The sequence below is a fragment of the Phallusia mammillata genome, chromosome 2 (genome assembly GCF_965637545.1).
Source record: "Phallusia mammillata chromosome 2, kaPhaMamm4.hap1.1, whole genome shotgun sequence".
Taxonomy (NCBI): domain Eukaryota; kingdom Metazoa; phylum Chordata; class Ascidiacea; order Phlebobranchia; family Ascidiidae; genus Phallusia; species Phallusia mammillata.
In genome coordinates this window covers 23221507-23241289 of record NC_137253.1, presented here as the reverse complement: position 1 = coordinate 23241289, position 19783 = coordinate 23221507, and the positions used below count along the sequence as shown (strand labels likewise).

Genomic DNA, 19783 nt, shown 5'->3' with positions numbered 1-19783 from the left:
CGATAGTGAATCACTTGTTGGGCATACAAATGTAGGCGATTCTCTTCACAAATTCTTGAATGTGTTTTGAATGTCCGCTAAGCCTCTAATCGCTCCACAAAATGCCCTCCACAATAAGACACCCACAGCGCAACAAGCGATGGCGTTTGTCACAATCAAACTGCCTGAAAATAGTTGACAAATAACACCCTTCAAGATCCCAGGAATACAACGTTAAATTCCGAAATACCAGGCAACCAGAATGTCACAGTCATGTTGAGATTCGGTGGGTGGCCAACAAAGATGTCATTACCCCACCGGGACGGTTTCGTTACCCAGGTGGTATCAGTGCCCTAGTTGGGGGCAGGGGTTCGGGGTGAAACGGCATGTGAGAAACAATGGTAACGATAGCAAACAGACGGGTGCAAATAAATTTAGCTTTCTCTTCAGCCGATTGTGGGAAACCGCCAAAGGGCCTTCTCGCACGAGATTCTAACACAAAGCGATTTCAAAAGATTAATTTGCAACGACTTTACTCTTTTATGTATTAATAAAAAGTATCCAATAATCCAAAAACTACAAGTTGGAACCTGTTTTTGTTAAATAATTCATAAAATGGCATTGCATGCTGCCGAACTGCTTGTCTGTAGTTTGGGATATTTTTTTCAGAAAAAAAATTCTTTTTCGTGACCAAAAATAATACCAATGACTTATATTTACATCTGCGATTTGTAACGATCGAACCCAAAGACAAATGTGACAATTTTACCCTTGTGCTTTGGTGTCGACTTTCCGGTATTTAAACACAACTATCACGCGTTGACCGTAATTTGTAGCATTTATCTGCCAAATTAATGCTGAAATTGGGGGTCTTACGTGAGGACAATTTCGTGTCGTTTCAGCTTTAAACGTTCTGCTTTTTGGGTGGCACAGTACAAACATCGTTCGTCGCAACACGTTTGAGAAAAGGCCTTGTAATGTACCTGTAGTACAAAGCATAAAGCTAAGACGGAGTTCCCGCAGATAAAGCAATAAAGTTTACGTGGAGGCTCATAAATTCGCAGAGAGAAGAAGAGGTTTCTGTGGAGCAGTTCTGCGCAAATCCGTTTACACTTGGGTCACGGTAGGCTTGCTATGGGAGGTCAGGCCATCTTTGGGGTGCTCCCAGGCGCGATGACATTACGATTGGCTGGCAGCGGTGCATGACGAGCGGTGACGTGCGCTCAATTCTTTCTCGAACGCTTTACTAAGCCCGCTGCCTGGGAATTAAGATGAAAGCGGCGCGATTAGCTATTGAGATAGGAGTTTTTGTTTGTCGGGGCCTCGCGGAACGTGACGGTGTATTAGGTTAAATCAGGGACGCTAGTAAGCTTCTGGGTGGCTCTATGCCGCTAAGCCGCTCGATCAAATTAGATTAATCCCAAAGCGCATCCGCCCGCGACAATCGTCAATCGAAGCTCCAAAAACAAACATTGTACAGAGCGATGTTGGCCCGTGCACCTGGTTGCGTTACAGCCTTGCTGACTTAGTTATATTTCGGTTATCGCGGCGAGCTATAACGGTTTCGTGGAAACGGATAAGGTGCACAGTGAATTGATATATTTCTTCTTGAAAAAAAAAACGGAGAAATTTTACAGAACTCCAGCTGCCCTTGGGTTTGGATTTTCGAAATGGGTAAAAAAGTAAAAAGTCACAAAAATAGGATAACACAAACAATAACAAGATAGTCCCGCATAAAACCAATTGGTTGTATTGTATGTGTTTCACTTCAAATGTCATTATATCTTGCAGAACTATTTAAACCATGCGTATGAAGATATATTTTGCACATAAAATTTATTTACCAAGTATTTAATTCCCCGCGGTTGACTTTAAGGGTGATAATAATAAGACACCGAGTTACATATTTTTTAACTCCACTGATTACTGCATTTGAATTTATCTTGGCGGACAGAATTGTGGAGACTGGAGAATCCAACCCCAAACAAATTGAAAATCTGGTTGGCATGTAGCAATACTGCCATCTGGTGGCTGACTAATTTGCTTGAGTTGTTTGTCTGCATGTGCTCCCGACGTTGCTACGAAAACAGCTAGCACTCGAAGCTCAGCATCTGACGTCACAGGATGACAAAACAATAACATGTCCTCGGTTTTATATGTAGGCGTGGGAAAGTAGTTGGAAATTGCCGTCCAAGTTCTAGTTGCAAACGTGATGGGAGGCAGAAATCGACGGCGGACGAAAACACTCCATCTGTACCCTTGCTGCAGCTGCACAAAATTGGCAACAAAATCCGTGGGCAAAGTGGCCGTGCCAGAGTGTCTTTGTGCTTCGGGAGAAACGGATGAGAGGGGGCGTGCGTTTCCGATTGTCCGGCTAGTCGGCGGAGATCTCCCCACAAGCAGTTTATGCGGTTTTGTGTTCATTTTGAGAGTGGGTAAGCCCGTCAAGAAACCACAACCATTGGGAAAGGAAACCGATTGGTTGTTATGCAAGTGAGTTTTGCAATCGCCAAACTAATTTGGTACAAACATCGCGGTTTCTTCGAAGTATCAATAAACGACGAAAATTCCCATGCAGCTTTTGGTTAATAGTAAGCTTTGGCTTCTATACAAATGGTCGAGTGCCTGATTGAATATCACCCACTTGATTTTACAGACTGCACTGTTTGCGTGTTATTTGTTTTGTAGGACTCAACTATAAAGGGATCGATCAAGCACCAAGATGCAAAACAAGTCTAAATGGAAAGGCTTTGCCTATACGAAGAAAATGTATTTCGTTTTTGATAATACCAAACCGAACTTGGTCATATCGACCATTGATTGAAACTATTTCTATAGAAACTAAAATGAACGTCGATTTTTTTGTTGCTGTAACGAAAATTTCCAACGTAAATCAATGCAGAATATGTACATCCACCAACCAAACGTCAAAAACTGACTAAACGAATTTTCTGCTATAAATTTCTTTTGTCTAGCAACTGTTACAACCATAAACACGCACATATCTGCCAACACAAAGTTCATGAGACAAAGAAAAAGTTTTTATTGCTCGTGTACGCACTACACCCGGCAAAAACAGGGATAAGAGATATACGTGGGACCACAAGTGAACACTGAACAAGAGGGCGACAAACGACCAACACTGGAACTCAATGACGACGTACCCACGTGATACTCACGAACAACGACGATTGGTCAGGATCGGCCAATGAAAAACTTTTTCGCAAGATGCGAAAACTTTGATTGCTACAGAATTTGCAGGCAGTCCGTACAAAAACATGTTTTGCCAATATTAAGCCGTATTTACGCTTTAACGCTTGCAGCATGTGTGTACAATAACACTTATGGTGTAAAAACACCGCGAATTCATACTGTAGGGGTTGAAGTCAAAGCACCATTAACAGCAAATAAGTATTAAAAGGAATGAGCAACGGTTTGTTTTCGTACTAAAATACATACAGGGCAAGCATGGCAAAAAAGAAGGGAAAAAAGCCAGAAAGATCAAGCCGTTTTCGGGAGCGCGCTTCAAAAAAAGAAAGTCACCAAGCAAAAAATGACGCATATGCGACATCTAGCGGACGCTCATAAAAACGACTTTAGTCAAATCAGGCAATTTTCCATTTTTAGTTACCCTGTGTTCATTGTATAAGTCGCGTGTATCATACTGTATTCAACTGTTTATAACTCAATCCACGTTTATCGTGAGCAAATATATGTTCTTTAAGGACAAAGGAGTCGCTTTAATTGTCTCCGGGGTGTGATGACGCAACGATCGACAAAAGCGGCATGAAACTACGCACAGTGACAACGAAACTAGAAGTTAACAACAAAAACGACGACAAAAGTGACATAGATAAGACCGGCGAGCATGCATAGAGCGGAGATGCAACGAGACGCTCAATTTTATTGCTGACCGGAGGTGGGCGCTCGAGAGCAAGGGGACAGTGCATGTGGGGACGCGGATGCTATATGAGAGAATTGACTGACTGGCGATAGGGTTGGCAGCGTTGCTTAGAAACGAGGTTAGTTAAGGTAAAAGCACCAAGCGTGATTAGATCATAGTTGTTTGGCGGTTGAATTAGTCGAAGGTTGCTGGGAAAATACAGTGTGTTCAATATTTGCAGCAAAAATGTGATGTATCACCATTACACAGTATTTATCAATGCAATAAAGGAAAGAGTTCTTAGTTTTGAAACTTTTGCTTATGAAGGTAAAGACAAATGCCCGCGTAGAGGGAAACACACCGACCAGCTCTTATGCCGAAGCTTGACAATGAAACGTAAATGTACATTCGGACAGCAAACAGAAAGTGCAATATGCCACCACCGTAAGTCAAACTTCACGCGACATAGGTTCTACCCGTCGTACACGTCACAGCTTACATAAATTTGAACATAAACATGTTGTGGCCACAAGACGGCAGCAGTGAGGCTTGGGTACCGTGAATACAGAAAATGGTAGATGACACTATCACTGCTTTGAGCAGCAGTAAGAAACGAGCATACATTAAGAAAAGCAACACAAAATGTGGCAGTGTGTTTTGCGTGCTGTTGTACGGCGTTGTTCTTTTAGACGTTTATACTTGAATTTGCTACAGGGTACGCTACAGATACGAATTGCTACAGAGAAATGTGTTTGGATGTGCTAGACGTTTTGCTACCCGTCGATTCTCAAAGTAACGCCAAATTCGAAACGGCGGAAAGGTGAATTTAGCAACATTATAATACTAAAATGTTATTGCTACCAATTGATTTACTTGATTTTGGTTTCACCTTTACACTCGTTGTTTTGCAGAGCGAATGATGATGTACGTATGGGCGAAATATATATCGTTTACCAGTATTGTTGACTGATTTTGATTGGGAAGCACTGTTGTTTCGTCAATTATTCTTGCTACCAGTTGGGTCATTAAAGCTCGGTTGAATAAATACTATTAAACACATGGTCCGAACCGTTTTAAATTTAGGGCAAGTAAGGCGCATAAGCTAATATAAGTCGTAATTTAGGTAATCCCGGGCTAAATTTCACCGACCCGCGCTTCACAGTTCGGCGTCACTTGATATTCGACTCTGGCCACAACAATTCACCAGGCGGTATAACAAGGTAACAACAAACCTTTACCGGACATCACGACACTGAGGGGTTCTGGTCAATGCGAGTTTACGTTGCTACAAGAACTGAAAGGGGAATGACGTAGGCATGACGTCATTGAAGCGCGCAGCTGGGTCGATCGCTGTTTGTTTCGTCACGCTCGTGCGTCACTCTCATGTCCACCTATGACGAACAAAAAAAAAGATTTTAAAGAAATTATGCACAGAGCTTTCGTAAATTAAAAATTCAAGACATGAAGGATATTTGTGAAAGATTGATCGCTTGCTTTAACTGATATATTCCATTTTAATCTTTACGTTTGGGCCTTTTTGGTTGAACCAATTGATCTAATTAGGTTCAAAACCTGAGATAATTACTTGTAAATCAACATCTTTATGAATAAAAAGGAATATGAAAATTTTTGACCAAACGTAAAAATAAATCGTGAAAAAGTGATCCTTTTGTCCCTATGTTAAATGTAGTGTGGCCAAAATCTCAAGACAACTACTAACTAGAATAGTGGTTTTCCTATATATTTCCAGTTTATATATACTTCATCATAATTAACGATGTATCACATATACCATTTACTATATTTTGTAATGGATATATATTTGGCACGTACATTTCATTGGGTCCCTACCTTTTTCCTGGCACTATAACCTAATTGTTTCTGCAAGCATAATCTAATGGGTCCCCACACATATGCATATGTGATTTGGTAACAGTAAAAATAGGGCACAATCATTGTTAGATATTTACCAATTTACTATACACATCATTTGATCTACACATATGATTGTTTTTGCAAGCAAAAACGAATGGGTCCCCACACGCGCGTTTGTGCGGATTTATGGTAAACAAACATCCTGGTTATTTTTAGATTCTTAAGGAAAAAATTAACCAACTTTAGCCTTAACCCAACTTTAAAAGTTTTGTCCGTAATCTTTTTGCATCATTATTGTCACATAATTGCAAAAAACAGTAAATAAGAACAGGAAAAATACTTTCAATTTAATCTCATGCTTTGACCTTGATATTGTCGTTCAAGGTCAGTTTTTAAACACAATTTTCCAAAACTGAAACTGTGCTTGATAACTTAATAAAACGACATAGCATAGCTGCGCAAAAACAGCTGATATCTAATCACCAACAGGACTGTCTCGTAAAACGTCCGGCCGGACGTCAAGCTGAGCACTCCCGCTGCATTCACCCGCCTTAATCGTAAACAAGTGAATTACTCCCTTGAGAGTTGAGACTTCTATCTGACTGACAGTGTACACATGTTATGGGCTGTAAAAGTAACTATTTGGCCGATAAAGGCAAATTTTTAAATACTAAACAAATAACCTACTGCAAACAATTGTTTAACATTTCAGCACATTAGGGTTTGTATTTCTGGCCTAAAACTTATTATTTTGGGGTTTATTTCTGGCCTAAAACTTATTATTTTGGGGGGGTAAAAATAAGTGAATCCAACAAAAAGTTACAAAATTCTTTAGAATACCTTACATTGCACCAACCAACAAAGCATGAAACTCTCAGATAATGTACTTTAGTCAGTACAGCCGTTTTTAATTTTTTTGTTTTGGGGGCCTGTGGGTGAACCGCTGGGTCGTTTGGGGTCAAACTTTAGGAGGATCAAATTCGGAACAATAACTAACATCTGTGCGAATTTGAATAAATTTAAAGCACTCTTTGTTGACCAAACGCATTTAACACACCATGTTAGACAGAAACGAATATTTTGGGGTTTAAGGGGTGAAAATGGGTAAATCTTTCTTTCTTGACCAAAACGTGGGAACAAATCTGCGTTAGACGGAAAAAAAGAAAAAAAATATAGACAAAAACAATATGTGTCACCTTCAGGGAAGGGGACTCATAAATAGCATGTAAATCAACATAAAATTCGAAGCATTCTTTGACCAAAATGTGTAAAATGGCCAAAAACAGTATCTTCACAAAAGGAATTTGAATAAATTTGAAAAAAATTAAAAATGTCACCTACCTTATACATGTATTGAGAACCGTAACAAGCAAATTTCTCTGCTCTGTCGTTCTTGGGTAGGTGGACAGATCGTATACATGCACTTGATGCTGTTGCGCTCGGCATCGTGTATTCGACGTCACAGGTGTGAAATTTGATGTCACTCACGTCGGGGAGGTCCCGGTCAGACGAAAGTTCAAGTTTGCACGAGAGAACTTGAGGTGTGTTCTGAGTGGCTGTGAAAAGTTTCATTCATAAATCAAGTGATACGGCAAGCTAACAACGCGAAAAAGCACTTCAGCATAATGTTGATAGCGATGCTTTATAGTTTATACCGAGACTTTAGAACTAAAGCAAGATTTCTTATCTTTTTCTTGTTTTTTCCTTGTCTGTTTTGAACCCCCACGTTATTTTCTAAATTTTATGTCTAAATTTTAGGTTGTCAGCTGTAAGTTGCTGGCGTGCATGCGTGACATTCTGAAAGCATTGGGAGAAAATTAGGTCAATCAATTTTTATCATGAGAAGTGTCGAAAGGCATGATTTCAAGTTTCTCCGGTGAAAAACTGCTGACCTGGGTCATAACCAACTTAACCAGAAAAGTATATTTGACACAGAAGCTTAAGGCCATATGCAATTGTTTTTTTTAACACAGTTGAACGATTTCAGTCGCAATTTTCGGTACACAGTTTGAAGACATACTTTGACGATTTTGCTCGTCTACTTTTTAGTAAACAGTTGCCGATATAGCTAATGTTTATTACCAGCAATGCGTTAAACAAAACCACCCTTAAAACTAAGTGGTTTTTGCTTTGAACAGGGTTGATCAAAAGGGCGAACATGTTGTTGACACGGGAAGTGGTTAAAGCTGCAAGTGCCAAGCAGATTTCACCCATATATTTATCATCTGCACCGTTCAGTTAAGACACGACATATTTCCCTGTTTGGCCGAGTCAAATCTTTTAAGCTACTAATTGCTTCATCAATATTTAAACAGCATCGCACGAGCGCTGTTTGGACGGTCGCTTGCGTCGGCCTATTGTATGTTGAATATCGACACTACGGTAAGTTGACTTTTTTCCAAACTGCGCGTGTGGATAGAACTGGACCAAACCGAGCCAAAACTGAGCAACGAGCCATTTGTAAAAATATTTTTTGATGAAAAAAGCCGTTTTCAGGCCAAATAATGTCGCCGTTTGTAAAAATATGCGTTAATTTTGGAATGGGAATGTAACTACCATTCCGATTTAGCTAAATCGATAGCCAAACGGCGTAGAAAGCATTCCAAATGAGCTAAACAGATAAATTCCGATCTAACAAACGCTTTCCCAATAGACGCCACCTAACGTTTTCAATACACGACATATTGTACCCTGATAAAAACTGCTGGATGTGTCATAATGATGAGTAAAATTTAAAACAAGGCTCTCACGCGACTGTCGCCAAACTTTAAACTTTATTTCAAAAATTTGCAATACAAATGTTATCGTACTTATTCGACATCATAACAGCTGATCATACAAGCCCGACAGCAGTATAGGAATCTGTCACATACCGAACAGATATCTCAAATCTATTGATTTACGAATACATTTCACATAGTTGACCGTGTAACTTACTCGCATTTTTCTCTGGGAACCTTGGTATTCTCCACACGATGGCGTTGTGAGCTATTTCATACTTGGCGCTGCCGACCGAAGCCTCCAGCACAGCATTCGTGGTAACCGCGCCCCGACCCTGAACCGACGAGGGGCCTGGTGGACGTTTCACGATTCGCTTGGAGTGTATGGACTTGATACGGAAACGACCAGGACGACGAAAGGCCGGAGACCAACTGTGAGGAATTGCGAATCTTATCGATATGTCCTCGCATGGAATCTATTCAAAACACAAAAAAGGTTATCATGAGTATTGGTGAATCGTAGTGCTAATTAATGGGAGGTGGTACTAAATACTGCATGTTACCGCATAGTATACCACTAAGTATATCGCATGGTGTGTATAATGTGAGCAGCTCTAACCGTCAGGGCTTTCAAAAGTGCACAAAATTAAAATTATCGCAAAGTGCATTTGTGTCCATTGAAACCGCTTACCATGTAATAACATGCGGTATCATGAGTAAACATACGGTATTTAGTACCACCGCTGCATGGGTATACTATTGTGAACTTAAGGATATATTGTAAGAGGTGAACAAATAATTGCATAAGAATGTGTTGGTTAAAGTGGCCAATACTGGCGTGTTTCTGGCAGAGTTAGAGAACGAATGCCTAGTGACAAAAAACAAAAGCAGTTTCTGCTGTTTCTATCTAATTAGGAAAAAATTAGTCACAAAAAATCCAACCTGGGTAAGCGGATCCTTGTTTGCGTTGTTTTCTGGACCGGAACGAAGAACGCAACGAAGCGTAACGCGCGCTCCTTTCACTGCGACCGTAGCACGTATGGAGATTGGTAACTCTGGCTCCGCGAACAGGCATCCAAACCTGCCAGGAAATTGGATAGTTTTAACCATGAGTAACCCAGAATTAATATAAGGGGAAGTACGATGAGTTACGGTGGGAAAACGTGACCTACAATGCCCCGGTTTAGAAAAATATAAACGGGGCTGTAATAGAACACTTCGTAATATGTTTGAGCACCGAAAATAACCGCCATGTTTGTTTGGACTTGGTGAAGTCTATTGGAAGGGACGTGTCAAAATTAATCACTGTGGGTTTCGAACAGTAATCTAATACCATTAATCGTTGCCTAGAGGCAAAACATTAACCACTAAAATTTTCCAAGCACGGTTTTGATAAGGTAAGGAAAACGCACACAAGTTTAGCACAAATGCATAAACCAGTAGTTACTAAACTGTGTGTACCACAGGTTGTACAACACAGCCTTTTAAGTGGCAAGTAAGCTTACTTAATAGACAGCAGTTAATTCAAAACCATTAACTTAACTCTCAGTCAATGCAACATGCGATAATGTGCCATAAATACTCGAATTTTACACGTTTATAAAACAACAGAAAGCAGTGTGTTGATGGTGGCTGTTGCAATGTAGCGTATTTTCTGGCACGCGAACAGATTTTTTCAATACAAGTGGTACGCCAGCACTGTACGAAATTCCATAAACGAACCAGAAACCGGAAACATATCAATCCCAAACTTAGAACGAAACCAAGCTTTAGACTAAAACCACATGCAATTGTTTTCGCTTACCTCATTAATTCAAATCGACAGGCGTCGAGAGGTCTGAAGATTACCGAGGCGGTTTTATTGTCATAACCGCGGGCTGCACTGCATCGATGCAATTTTACTTCCTCAAATTCCACCCAACGGTCGTTGCTACTCGGCATTATATCCTCGCGACGGGCCACCTCGCATCCTTCAACCTGTGTACAATGCTCAACTTATGTTTTTTTCTGCTTGGTTAAAAAAGCCATGTCACTAATGGACGACAGTTTACAACCTGGGTATCAATGTACATATTAGAGTTGTAAGCAAGGCCGAAGCCCGACCCAAACCCGAATCGTTTTAGAGAAGCCCGTTCAGGCCCATAAGTTTGATTGAGAGGCCCATAATAAAGAAAACATTCGCAATGGACAATAGTAGACCATGGCTTAAACAAGAAGTTGGAGCTGTTGGGCATAAGGTTATATCCAGCAACTAGCTACTTAGCTCGGTAATTCACATTTAAAAAATAACGGACACAGAACGTAGTCAGGCCCGACTTAAAAGTTAAAACCCTGGTATATATGGTTCACCAACCTTATGCCACGAAATTAAGATGCAAAATTGTTACATGACTGAAGTGTTGTGTAGAGCAAAAGACTTTGATATGAACCTTTTACATAAACTTGCTAGCCAATTGCATATTTTTTCCTTAAGCAAGTGAATAGGTAAAAATAGACACAAAGTCAAAAGGAAACGCCTGACTCTTACATGGAAATTTTCTACGGCCCGAAAGTACAATAGTGCGTTAGAGAAGCCACTGTTTCTATAGTTTCGATTCTATAGTAACTGTAGTATCATTACGGACACCGTCCTATGGAACTACCCGTGCAATTGTTCGAACGACCACCGCACCAATGATACAAATCACGCAGCAGCTCAAAAAAGCAGGCGTGAAGATACTTTACTGCATCTTGCTAAATCTGGCTCCAACAAAAGCCAGTGTTTGTTATCTACCACCAGTTGATACAGCTGTCAAAAATCTGTTTACACACATATCAACGATATGCTTTCCAGCAAACATGCAGTATAACTTGGTAACTGTATATATAAGTGATTAAACTTCAGCTTACTTGCCAACAAAACAAATTTTGTCATGTAAATGGGCCTTAAGGGCCAATAACACGATTGTGCGAGATTGTAGCCTAATTAAACATGCTAGCACATTGCAGCAGATGTTGAAATCGTCAGGGAATAGCAGCATGGTTGCTAATACCAAGACCGGCCGATCTTGAGCTAATACATTAACCACAAACAGTAAATCGATCTACCTGTTGATCGTTGAAAGTCACGGTAACCACGGGGTCGCCCGATAGAAATGACGTCACAAAGCAATGCACCGCGACACAACAGGCTCTGATCTCTCCTTCTACGCCTACAGCGCCCTGCGAAGGAAACAACTGGTTAAGAGGGGCGCGCGATGTACGCTAATGGAGCAAGGCAATTGGACGCCGGCAAACAACAGATTTTCTTCATTAGCTAAATGGTTGGCCTCGTCGATTGAGGCTAATGAGAGCAATGCAAATGCACGGCAACGTTTAGGGCAGTATGTTACTATGATGTTCAAAACCACGCACTGTATAGAGTTTTCCCATACTTGGATTATGCTGCAGTTTAGTATGACATAATTTCGTTGAAAATGCGTATCAAGGAGAAAAATACAATACCAACACAACATAACTTTTCTTTAACAATACAGCGCAATGTGACACAATATTCGCATACTCCACTAAAAAAAGCAGGCTGCTGGAAATTTATTCGTAATGCTGTGGTGAACGAAATGCCAAATTAGTCACAGAACCACGTTTGCGTTGGAAGCTTAAAAGGCCGAAATGTCGACTCTTTTAAAAGCCAGGTCAGCATAAAATACAACAAGCGTACGTCAACCCACAAAATCGATACAAAAGAGCACAGAAAAAACTTAAAAGGTCACGCAAAACGTAGCTTACTCTGAACTGGTCGCGCAGATCGAAGACGATTTCGTCGCGAGAGTGGTAGTTCATGAGAGGAGGGAGCTCCTGCTCTGACGCCTCACTCCCTTTGCTCGGAGGAGGAAGCCTGCGAACAAGGTTGATTAAACGTAAATTGGTTGGTGACTTCAAATAACGTATCAAGGGTGGCAAACAGCTTTGGATCTGATCAAGCCTTTTTTGATTGGCTCCAAGCTCAATAAACATTGCTGTTAGAAATGTCAGAGGTTTTAAGTTAGGTTGGACTGTAGATAGTGACATTTTAATACAGCAATGTAGCTTAAGGCACTCTCTATTTGGCTTTACCAGCTAACCCACTAACATATTAGGCCATTAATTTTAAGTGAGGAAATGTCCAACAAAGCATTACCTGGTAATATACACTTTACCGAAACACTAGTATTTCTAAATTATATATGTACAACACAAAACACATAAAACTGATTTTGGACCTGTTAGCAGCAAAGGCAGCATCCCGTACAGCAAACAACATGCTCAGGAGTTCCATGTAATTTTCAGTTCCTAGTTTTGTTGCTTGTTTTCCCTTTAATGAATGCTGCAAACAAATGCATTTTAATATAATTTAATGTCTGCAGTACAAAAAACACTTTATTTTTAACAAAACTCCCAACACTTAAACCGAACAAGATGTTTCTTACCCGAAAGCCTGATGGTGTTTTCATTAACAACTGATCTTGCTTTGAGAAAAATGCATATTTTTCTTTGTAATGCACGTTAAGAAGTTTCACAGTGTGGACTTTTCTTTTGTTTGCCTCCATGTCAACTTCCTCTAAGCTTCCAGATGGGTAAAATCTGCACTGGCGAACCGGGTCCGTGATTTGCCAGTCATGTTTCGCAAGTGACAAGAAGAAAAATGGGTCTTTGGTTTTCGAGTTGTGGTAAAGTTGAAGTGAGGGGTTGTTCACCTAAATGACGTTTAAATTAAATTACAAAACAATGAAAGTAACACACACATTTACATGTCCAAAAGTCTGGTAAAACACTTTCTAGTTATGCTTCACGCTAGGTCAGGAGTGCACAACCTGTGGTCGTACAGCCAAAATTTATGATTTTTAAGCACCAGTAGATCGGGCATTATAACATAAATCTTCCACAATATTAAACGAAAAACAAGAAGATAAATGAAAAACAAGAAGACACTTGGCGGCCATTGGTAAATTAAGGACCTGAGATGTGGCTGTCATGGCAAAAAAGGTTGTGCAGCCCTGCTTTAGGTCTTTAAACAACACTGACTTACATTTTTGTTGTCCAAACGGACATAAATGTCGACCCACTTTCTAGAACTCATAACCTTCTTTTCTCGGGGAAATCGCATCAGCATGTTCCACTCTGTAGCTTTTGGAACAAGATCGTAATCAGAAAAGGAAACCTGTTTTTTATCAAGGCCTGATATGTCATGGACTTCAGCAGGACTTTCAACCGAAACAGCCTTTTGGAACTTTTCAAGAGATTCCAGAGAATCATCCCTTAACTCTGGAAATGAGCTTTCCACTTGCATTGCATGGTAAGTTTTTATGTCTGTATTCTCAATGTCAATTGGAAGTGGTGCTTGTTCTAAAGGTTTAGAAAAAACATCCAATATAGAAAGTGTTGTTTCCAAAATATTGGTATCTTGCTGACTGTTGCTTGCAGTTGAAATATTGTCAGGGTTGGCAACTTTTGCTTGTACACTGCTTGTGGATGTGGCCCCATCAGCTACATCTAAGCCTAAGCAGGCATCTTCAGTGGAGTGTCCATTTGTTTCAGCAGCAGGTTCAACAACCAGAGATGCTGGTTGCGACTTCACAGGTGTTACAAATACAGAGCTGGACAAATCGGAAGAGCTGTCCAAAATAGGTGACTGAGAACTGCAGTTGGCTTTTTCCTGCTGAACCACAGCCAATGGTGATGACACAGAGGATTCTCGTGTTCTGGCCCGCCATGATCCACTGGATGTGTTCCGACATTTATTTGAACCAGGTGGAGGTGGAAGTATTGGAATTCCAGCCACTGACCTCAATGGTGCTGCTGTAGATGGTACTGGCAAAGGTGTAGCAGTAGTGGACTGAAATTGCACCTTTTCAAAGGGATTTGTTTCACTGGTGCTGGACGACAACGACACAGTATCACCTAAAGGTGATGGACACCAGAATGGATTAGTGGGAGCAAGATTTGATGAAGCATCTGCCGGTTTAGTCTGTGCTGTGGCCAGGTTGGATTCTGTCGCAGTATCTGGCACATTAGGGTTGGTGATGTTGTCACAGCCTATCTGGAAAGTAGGTGTACCAGCCACTGTCAATTCCTCTTCTTTCTTCTTTTTTCTTTTCCTTTTTAAAGTATCTCCTTGTGCTGTCATATCAAATATTGTCTCCAGGTCTCCTTCCGCACTGCTGGTTGTGCTGCCACATGCAGAAACTTCCAGCTGTTCAGCAGATTCAGAAAAATCCACAAGGTTGTTTTGTGAACCTTTGTCTGCACGATTGAATCCTTTCAAGTTGTTTATATCAGCCGAAAGTCTGGAAAATAACCAATTTCTGAGTTAAACAAAGTTATGGGTTTTTCAGCATAGAGCAGGGTTTCTCAGCATTTTTAGCAATATGACTAATTTTCCCTGTGCAACAATGGCTAAAAATTGTAAAACAACCCTTAAAAACATGAAGTTCAAAAATATCTTTGTGTGTCAAGACACAGCTACAGACTAATAAATTCGTGTAACAGACTCAATTGAACTCAGTGTACTTGAGGTTGGGCAACACTGATGACAACCATTATCTGTAAAAAAATCACACCTGTTGGTATTTTCATCAAACTCATCATCTATTTCAATATCATCATGTATCGGTTCATCCATCAAACTGTTCTGTTGGCTGACATTACCAGATGAGCCTGCTGGGTCATCATTGGGAATTGGTGCCCATCTTGACAATGGCTTTGCAGGTGACATGTCAGTAACTTGGATGGTTATCTTTTTTGTTTCTGCACCAAAGTTGGTTTGGTAAATATATATGTCGGGCCTATGCAAATATGTCAGTAATGTTGGTTAACTTTATTACAGCTGCAGTTTTGGCTTCGACATTGATTCTTGTATGCAAGATATCAGTAGTTTTTGATCAATACAAAAATCAATATATGCACAAAAGTCTTTAAGCAGCAGAGTTGGTATGAGTTTGAAAACATATTTTTTTGTATGCAAGTAGGTAGTATACAGTAAACTAATAATAAACCGTATTTTTACTGAATAAAAATGCAAGTCCATATTAGACTAAAACTGAAATCATTAGGTTAATATTTAACATGCTTTGGAAAATAGACTAGGGTTTAGGCTGGGTCATTACTGATATAAGTCATATCAAGTGGATTTTAACAATATCAACACATTTGTAAATATGTTTCTGACATACCAGGCAAGTTTTCTGATGTATGTTGAGCATCTTCCTTTTCATCATCAGTGTCACTGAGATGGTGGTAACCTCCCTTTTTCTTCTTTGAAGATCTCAGTGAACCATTGGGTGAGGTTGATGTTGGCCTTCTCCACAAATCATTTTCAGGTGTAGTTATTTCCTCCACTGCTTCTTTCTCAGCAGAATTAGAGCTATGAGAAGTGTAGTATGGATAATACAAACAGTTATGTAACACCAAACATGTCATAACAACATTTATTAATACTAAAAACAGTTTTCATTATTTTTTTAATCAAAAAACACTTTTTAGAATGTAGCTGACCTTTCAGCTCCACCACCGAGCAATTGTATTGGAGATTGCAGTTTTATGCTGTGTTGTTCAGAATCACTTGGCAAATCTTTTTTATCTAAGAGAAGAAATTCTGAATGTCATTTCTACAAATTAATTCAATTGTTTCACAACATTGAATAAATACCTGTCTTTTCACCATCAATAGTTTCTTCAAACTGTATCCATTGGTTACTTGAAATATTTGGTTTCTCATCTACAGAGTTCATTTTAAGTAAGTCTGTGGTTTTGTTCATGTCTTTTCGGGGTGGAACTGGAGGACCTGCACTATGCTGCGATGAACTGGCAGTCATTTGTAATGTTCGCCTTGTTGATGAACCAGAACTCTTAGGTGGCGGTAACCGAAAATCAAACAGCTTCGAAGCTGGACTTGAGCTTGCAGATGAAGGCTCAGGTAGCTTTCTTTGAGGCGACATCAATCGATCTGGGATTGGTGGTCCTGCTGATTTGATGTTATGTGAAAGTGGTGAAACTCGATGAAGGTGTTCAGAAAGGGAGTCATTGTCCATAGTCAACAAATCAATACCATGAGCTGGTGAATTTGCAGGACTTGCAAGCCAACCTTTCCGCTGTGGAATTTCTGGAGGTGCAGCATTACTTCCGAAACTGATTGGAGATGGACTGACTACAGATGAAGCCTTGCTAGGCAAGTCTTCAAAAACAACCCAGTCCTCTGAAATTTTTCGTTGGTGAGCAGTTTGCTTTACTGGAGAAAGATCTGCAGACCCACTTGCAAACACAGATGATAAGCTTTTTGAGTGACTGCTTAGGTTTGATGAACTGTCAACAATGCTTTCAGAATCCTAAAACAACACAACATAAAAATTAAAATTTTAACCAGCAAAGTTTCACAAATAGATTTTTACAAATTGCCATTATACATTTGCTTTCAAATTTTAAACCCTAAACCTTTAAACTTGGTATTTCAGCATGAATGTATTATGAATGAACCTTGACACCAAAAGACATACATACCTGATGTTCAAGGTCATTTTCGAGGGTGGTGTACGAAGACTGCATCTTAATTTTAAATGCACCGGATTTCTCAGAGTCTGAAGTACTTTCCTTACGCTCAAGAGTGCTTTGATTAATCCCTGTATATCCATGCCCAGCACTTCTTTGCAGTGGATTTGGCAAGTATTGGGACAAAGACCCAGGCACAGATGCATTTGAAGCAGAACTGGACAATGATGTGCCATCTTTTTGCGAGGTGTTGGACTCCACGCTGGTTTTACGTTGGTGTTGTGTACACATATCTTCTTGGTTGTTAGTGATCCCAAACTTTTCTGATGACTCCGTTTCAGACAATATCAAACCATAGTTGGATAAATTTCCATCCATTCTATTCAACAGGAAATATGCTGCATTGGTTTAAATGTTGTGCCTAAATTTCTAGCAACACTAAATGGCAAAAACATAGCAATGTAAAGTTTTCTGATTCCATAAGATGTATTCATTGGGTCTTGTATACTCAAATTTACTTAGCACTCTAGTTTTCAACAAAACCTATAAGCATTGCTATTAAATTATATTCACAAAACAATTGAAAACATGTGATAAAGGGGTTATTTTTTTTAACAGCGATTCCCAACCCGTGGGACATTATGTTCAACTCAAACTGGTGGACTACAAGGCGTTTTCTGGAGGACCCTATAACATGACATTGTTACCAGACACATAGGGGGAATGCAAAATAATTTCTCTTACACTTTAGTAGACAGACTTTAAGTTTAACAAAAACAAAAGTATTAATGTGGCAAAATTACTTTTTACCAAAACAAACCTGAATTGCCTTGCTTAAATATATAGTTGTGTTAGTGTTCTAACAAACTCAAAGTCTGGCTCGTCACCTTATACTTTACGCAACACAGTAAAACAACTAGAGCCATCTGTAATATACTATTTTTTGTCAATATTTCATCCTGGTCCGCCATAAAACATGTTTCGGTCGGTACTCGGGGCCACTGTTCTCAAAACAGATTAACTTTTCCTCTTGTGACTCGCTGTGCACACAAACTCTTGATGCCCCAACAATTATTTTGTGATAAATTTCGTCAGAAAATAATAACAACAGAAGTCGAAACACGAAGGCACAGCAACACAACAACACAGTGTAGCGACTAGCGAGCTGCAAATGATGATTCGCTCCAGTAATCCTGTGTCGGATGAGTGCAACCAACCTGTTTGAAATGCAGTTTTTCTCTTTCGCACATGCGTTTAATGATATCAACGCTTACCATTTTTAATCAAGCTCCAGTAAAACATTTCAATTCATGAAATGTATGAGCAGAGAACAGGGGAATATGTTACGATTCACATGAGTCTCGTTGTCTTTCAAGGGGCAACTGAAGTGTGCAATCTATGTAATGTCCAGACTTCTCGCTTTCAACATACACCAAAGTTATTGACCTGTTCTTTACGGGGTCATACTATATACCGCATGGTTACCCACATAAATCGCACAGTGTGGCGGAACGGGAGAATATAAGTACGTTGTAGAGTTATTCAATTATAAACTCTCACCCCAACCAGAATAGTTTCAGCCGTCAGCTCTTTTTAAAGTGCAAAATTAAAAAAAGCATGATGCATATTTATGTCCACTAAAATTGCTTACCGTGTGGCATTTAGTACCACCGTTCTTGAGTGTCCCAATATCAGTGATTCGCTAACGCGACACACTAGTGACATATTGGTCTTTCAAGCAGGGAGTCGAACCGGAACTGAACCCGAACCCGCGAACCGGTTTGAGCGGTTAATTTCATTAAACCCGAACCGAACCCGAACCTAAAAACCCGAACCGGAACCGAACCAGTAAAAAATGCAGTTTTTTTTATATTTTGTGATTTTTAAACAGCGCATTGAAGGATACACGACATAACACTTATAGGGCGTGTCAAAACTAACAGTGCACGGGCAAAATTCTTGTGGAGTTCTTGTGGAGAAGGCCGGGTAGATGATGGGTAGAATTAAATTTAAACGAATAAAAATTTGAACCGGTTTAAAAACCGCAAACCGGTTTGGACCGGATAATTTGCCCAAACCGGAACAAAACCCGAACCCGCAAATATACATTTTTTAAAACCTGAACCGAACCCGAACCCTTAAACAAAACCAAGTGAACCCGAACCGAACCTGAAACCATTTGACAAGCGGTTCGACTCCCTGCTTTCAAGGCCCAACGCAGATTTGGGGAGCTTACCCAGTGGTTGGAACTAACAGTAAGGTTTTTTGAAAAAAATAATACTAAATGTTACCTGAAACTCCTAAACATCGTGAGAATCGGGCAATATTACGGCATTAGCTCATCTTTAATGTTTAAATAAATCAATAGTTCTTGACATAAAGTGCGAGACCAGTTCCCAATGGGTTCTAAAATGCTGGATCATTATGAAAATATAACACGGGGTTCGAGAACTTGTTGCCTTGTTGGTGAAGTTAACGGGGGTACCGACAACTACAGAGGTTAAGAACCACTGAATTAAACTATTAGTAGTGATGTACCAAATCGGCGAAATTTCGATTCGACCGAAACCGAATATTCGGCGGTTTTGCCGAATCAGCCGAATCATTCATGACTTCACGCAAAGTCGCATGCTAAGCGTTTGACTTGAAAACATTAGTTTTTTTCCCACGCAATTGGTGCAAAATAGTTGTGTTTCGTCCCCTATCAATTCTGTGGGGTTGAACATTGCCTTGATCATGATTTCCACCCCAACAATGATTTTTTGTCTGCAGTGGGAAAAACGATAATGTGTCAAAATATATAATAATTGAGGCGATTTTCGTTGGT

General features: G+C 39.9%; 1 protein-coding gene across 1 annotated transcript; it reads right to left on the bottom strand.

Moving 5' to 3' along the window:
* Window positions 1-3002: 3002 nt before the first annotated feature.
* Window positions 3003-17421, bottom strand: LOC145213683 (uncharacterized). The gene is made up of 15 exons (XM_080082045.1): window positions 16969-17421; window positions 16121-16796; window positions 15967-16051; window positions 15645-15835; window positions 15033-15219; window positions 13502-14759; window positions 12903-13169; window positions 12696-12799; window positions 12223-12331; window positions 11545-11658; window positions 10262-10434; window positions 9400-9538; window positions 8675-8933; window positions 7079-7293; window positions 3003-5253 (listed from the first exon to the last, which is right to left on the bottom strand). The coding sequence occupies exons 1-15, from the start codon at window positions 17332-17334 to the stop codon at window positions 5185-5187; spliced, it is 4212 nt and encodes a 1403-aa protein (XP_079938171.1). The 5' UTR covers window positions 17335-17421; the 3' UTR covers window positions 3003-5184.
* Window positions 17422-19783: the final 2362 nt, after the last annotated feature.

Coding starts and splice junctions, on each gene's coding strand:
- LOC145213683 (XM_080082045.1), bottom strand. CDS start 17,334: ATGGATGGAAATTTATCCAACTATGGTTTGATATTGTCTGAAACGGAG. Junction 15,220..15,644: donor TACATCAGAAAACTTGCCTG/GTATGTCAGAAA, acceptor ACTTTGGTGCAG/AAACAAAAAAGATAACCATC. Junction 11,659..12,222: donor ATCTGCGCGACCAGTTCAGA/GTAAGCTACGTT, acceptor TTTCCTTCGCAG/GGCGCTGTAGGCGTAGAAGG.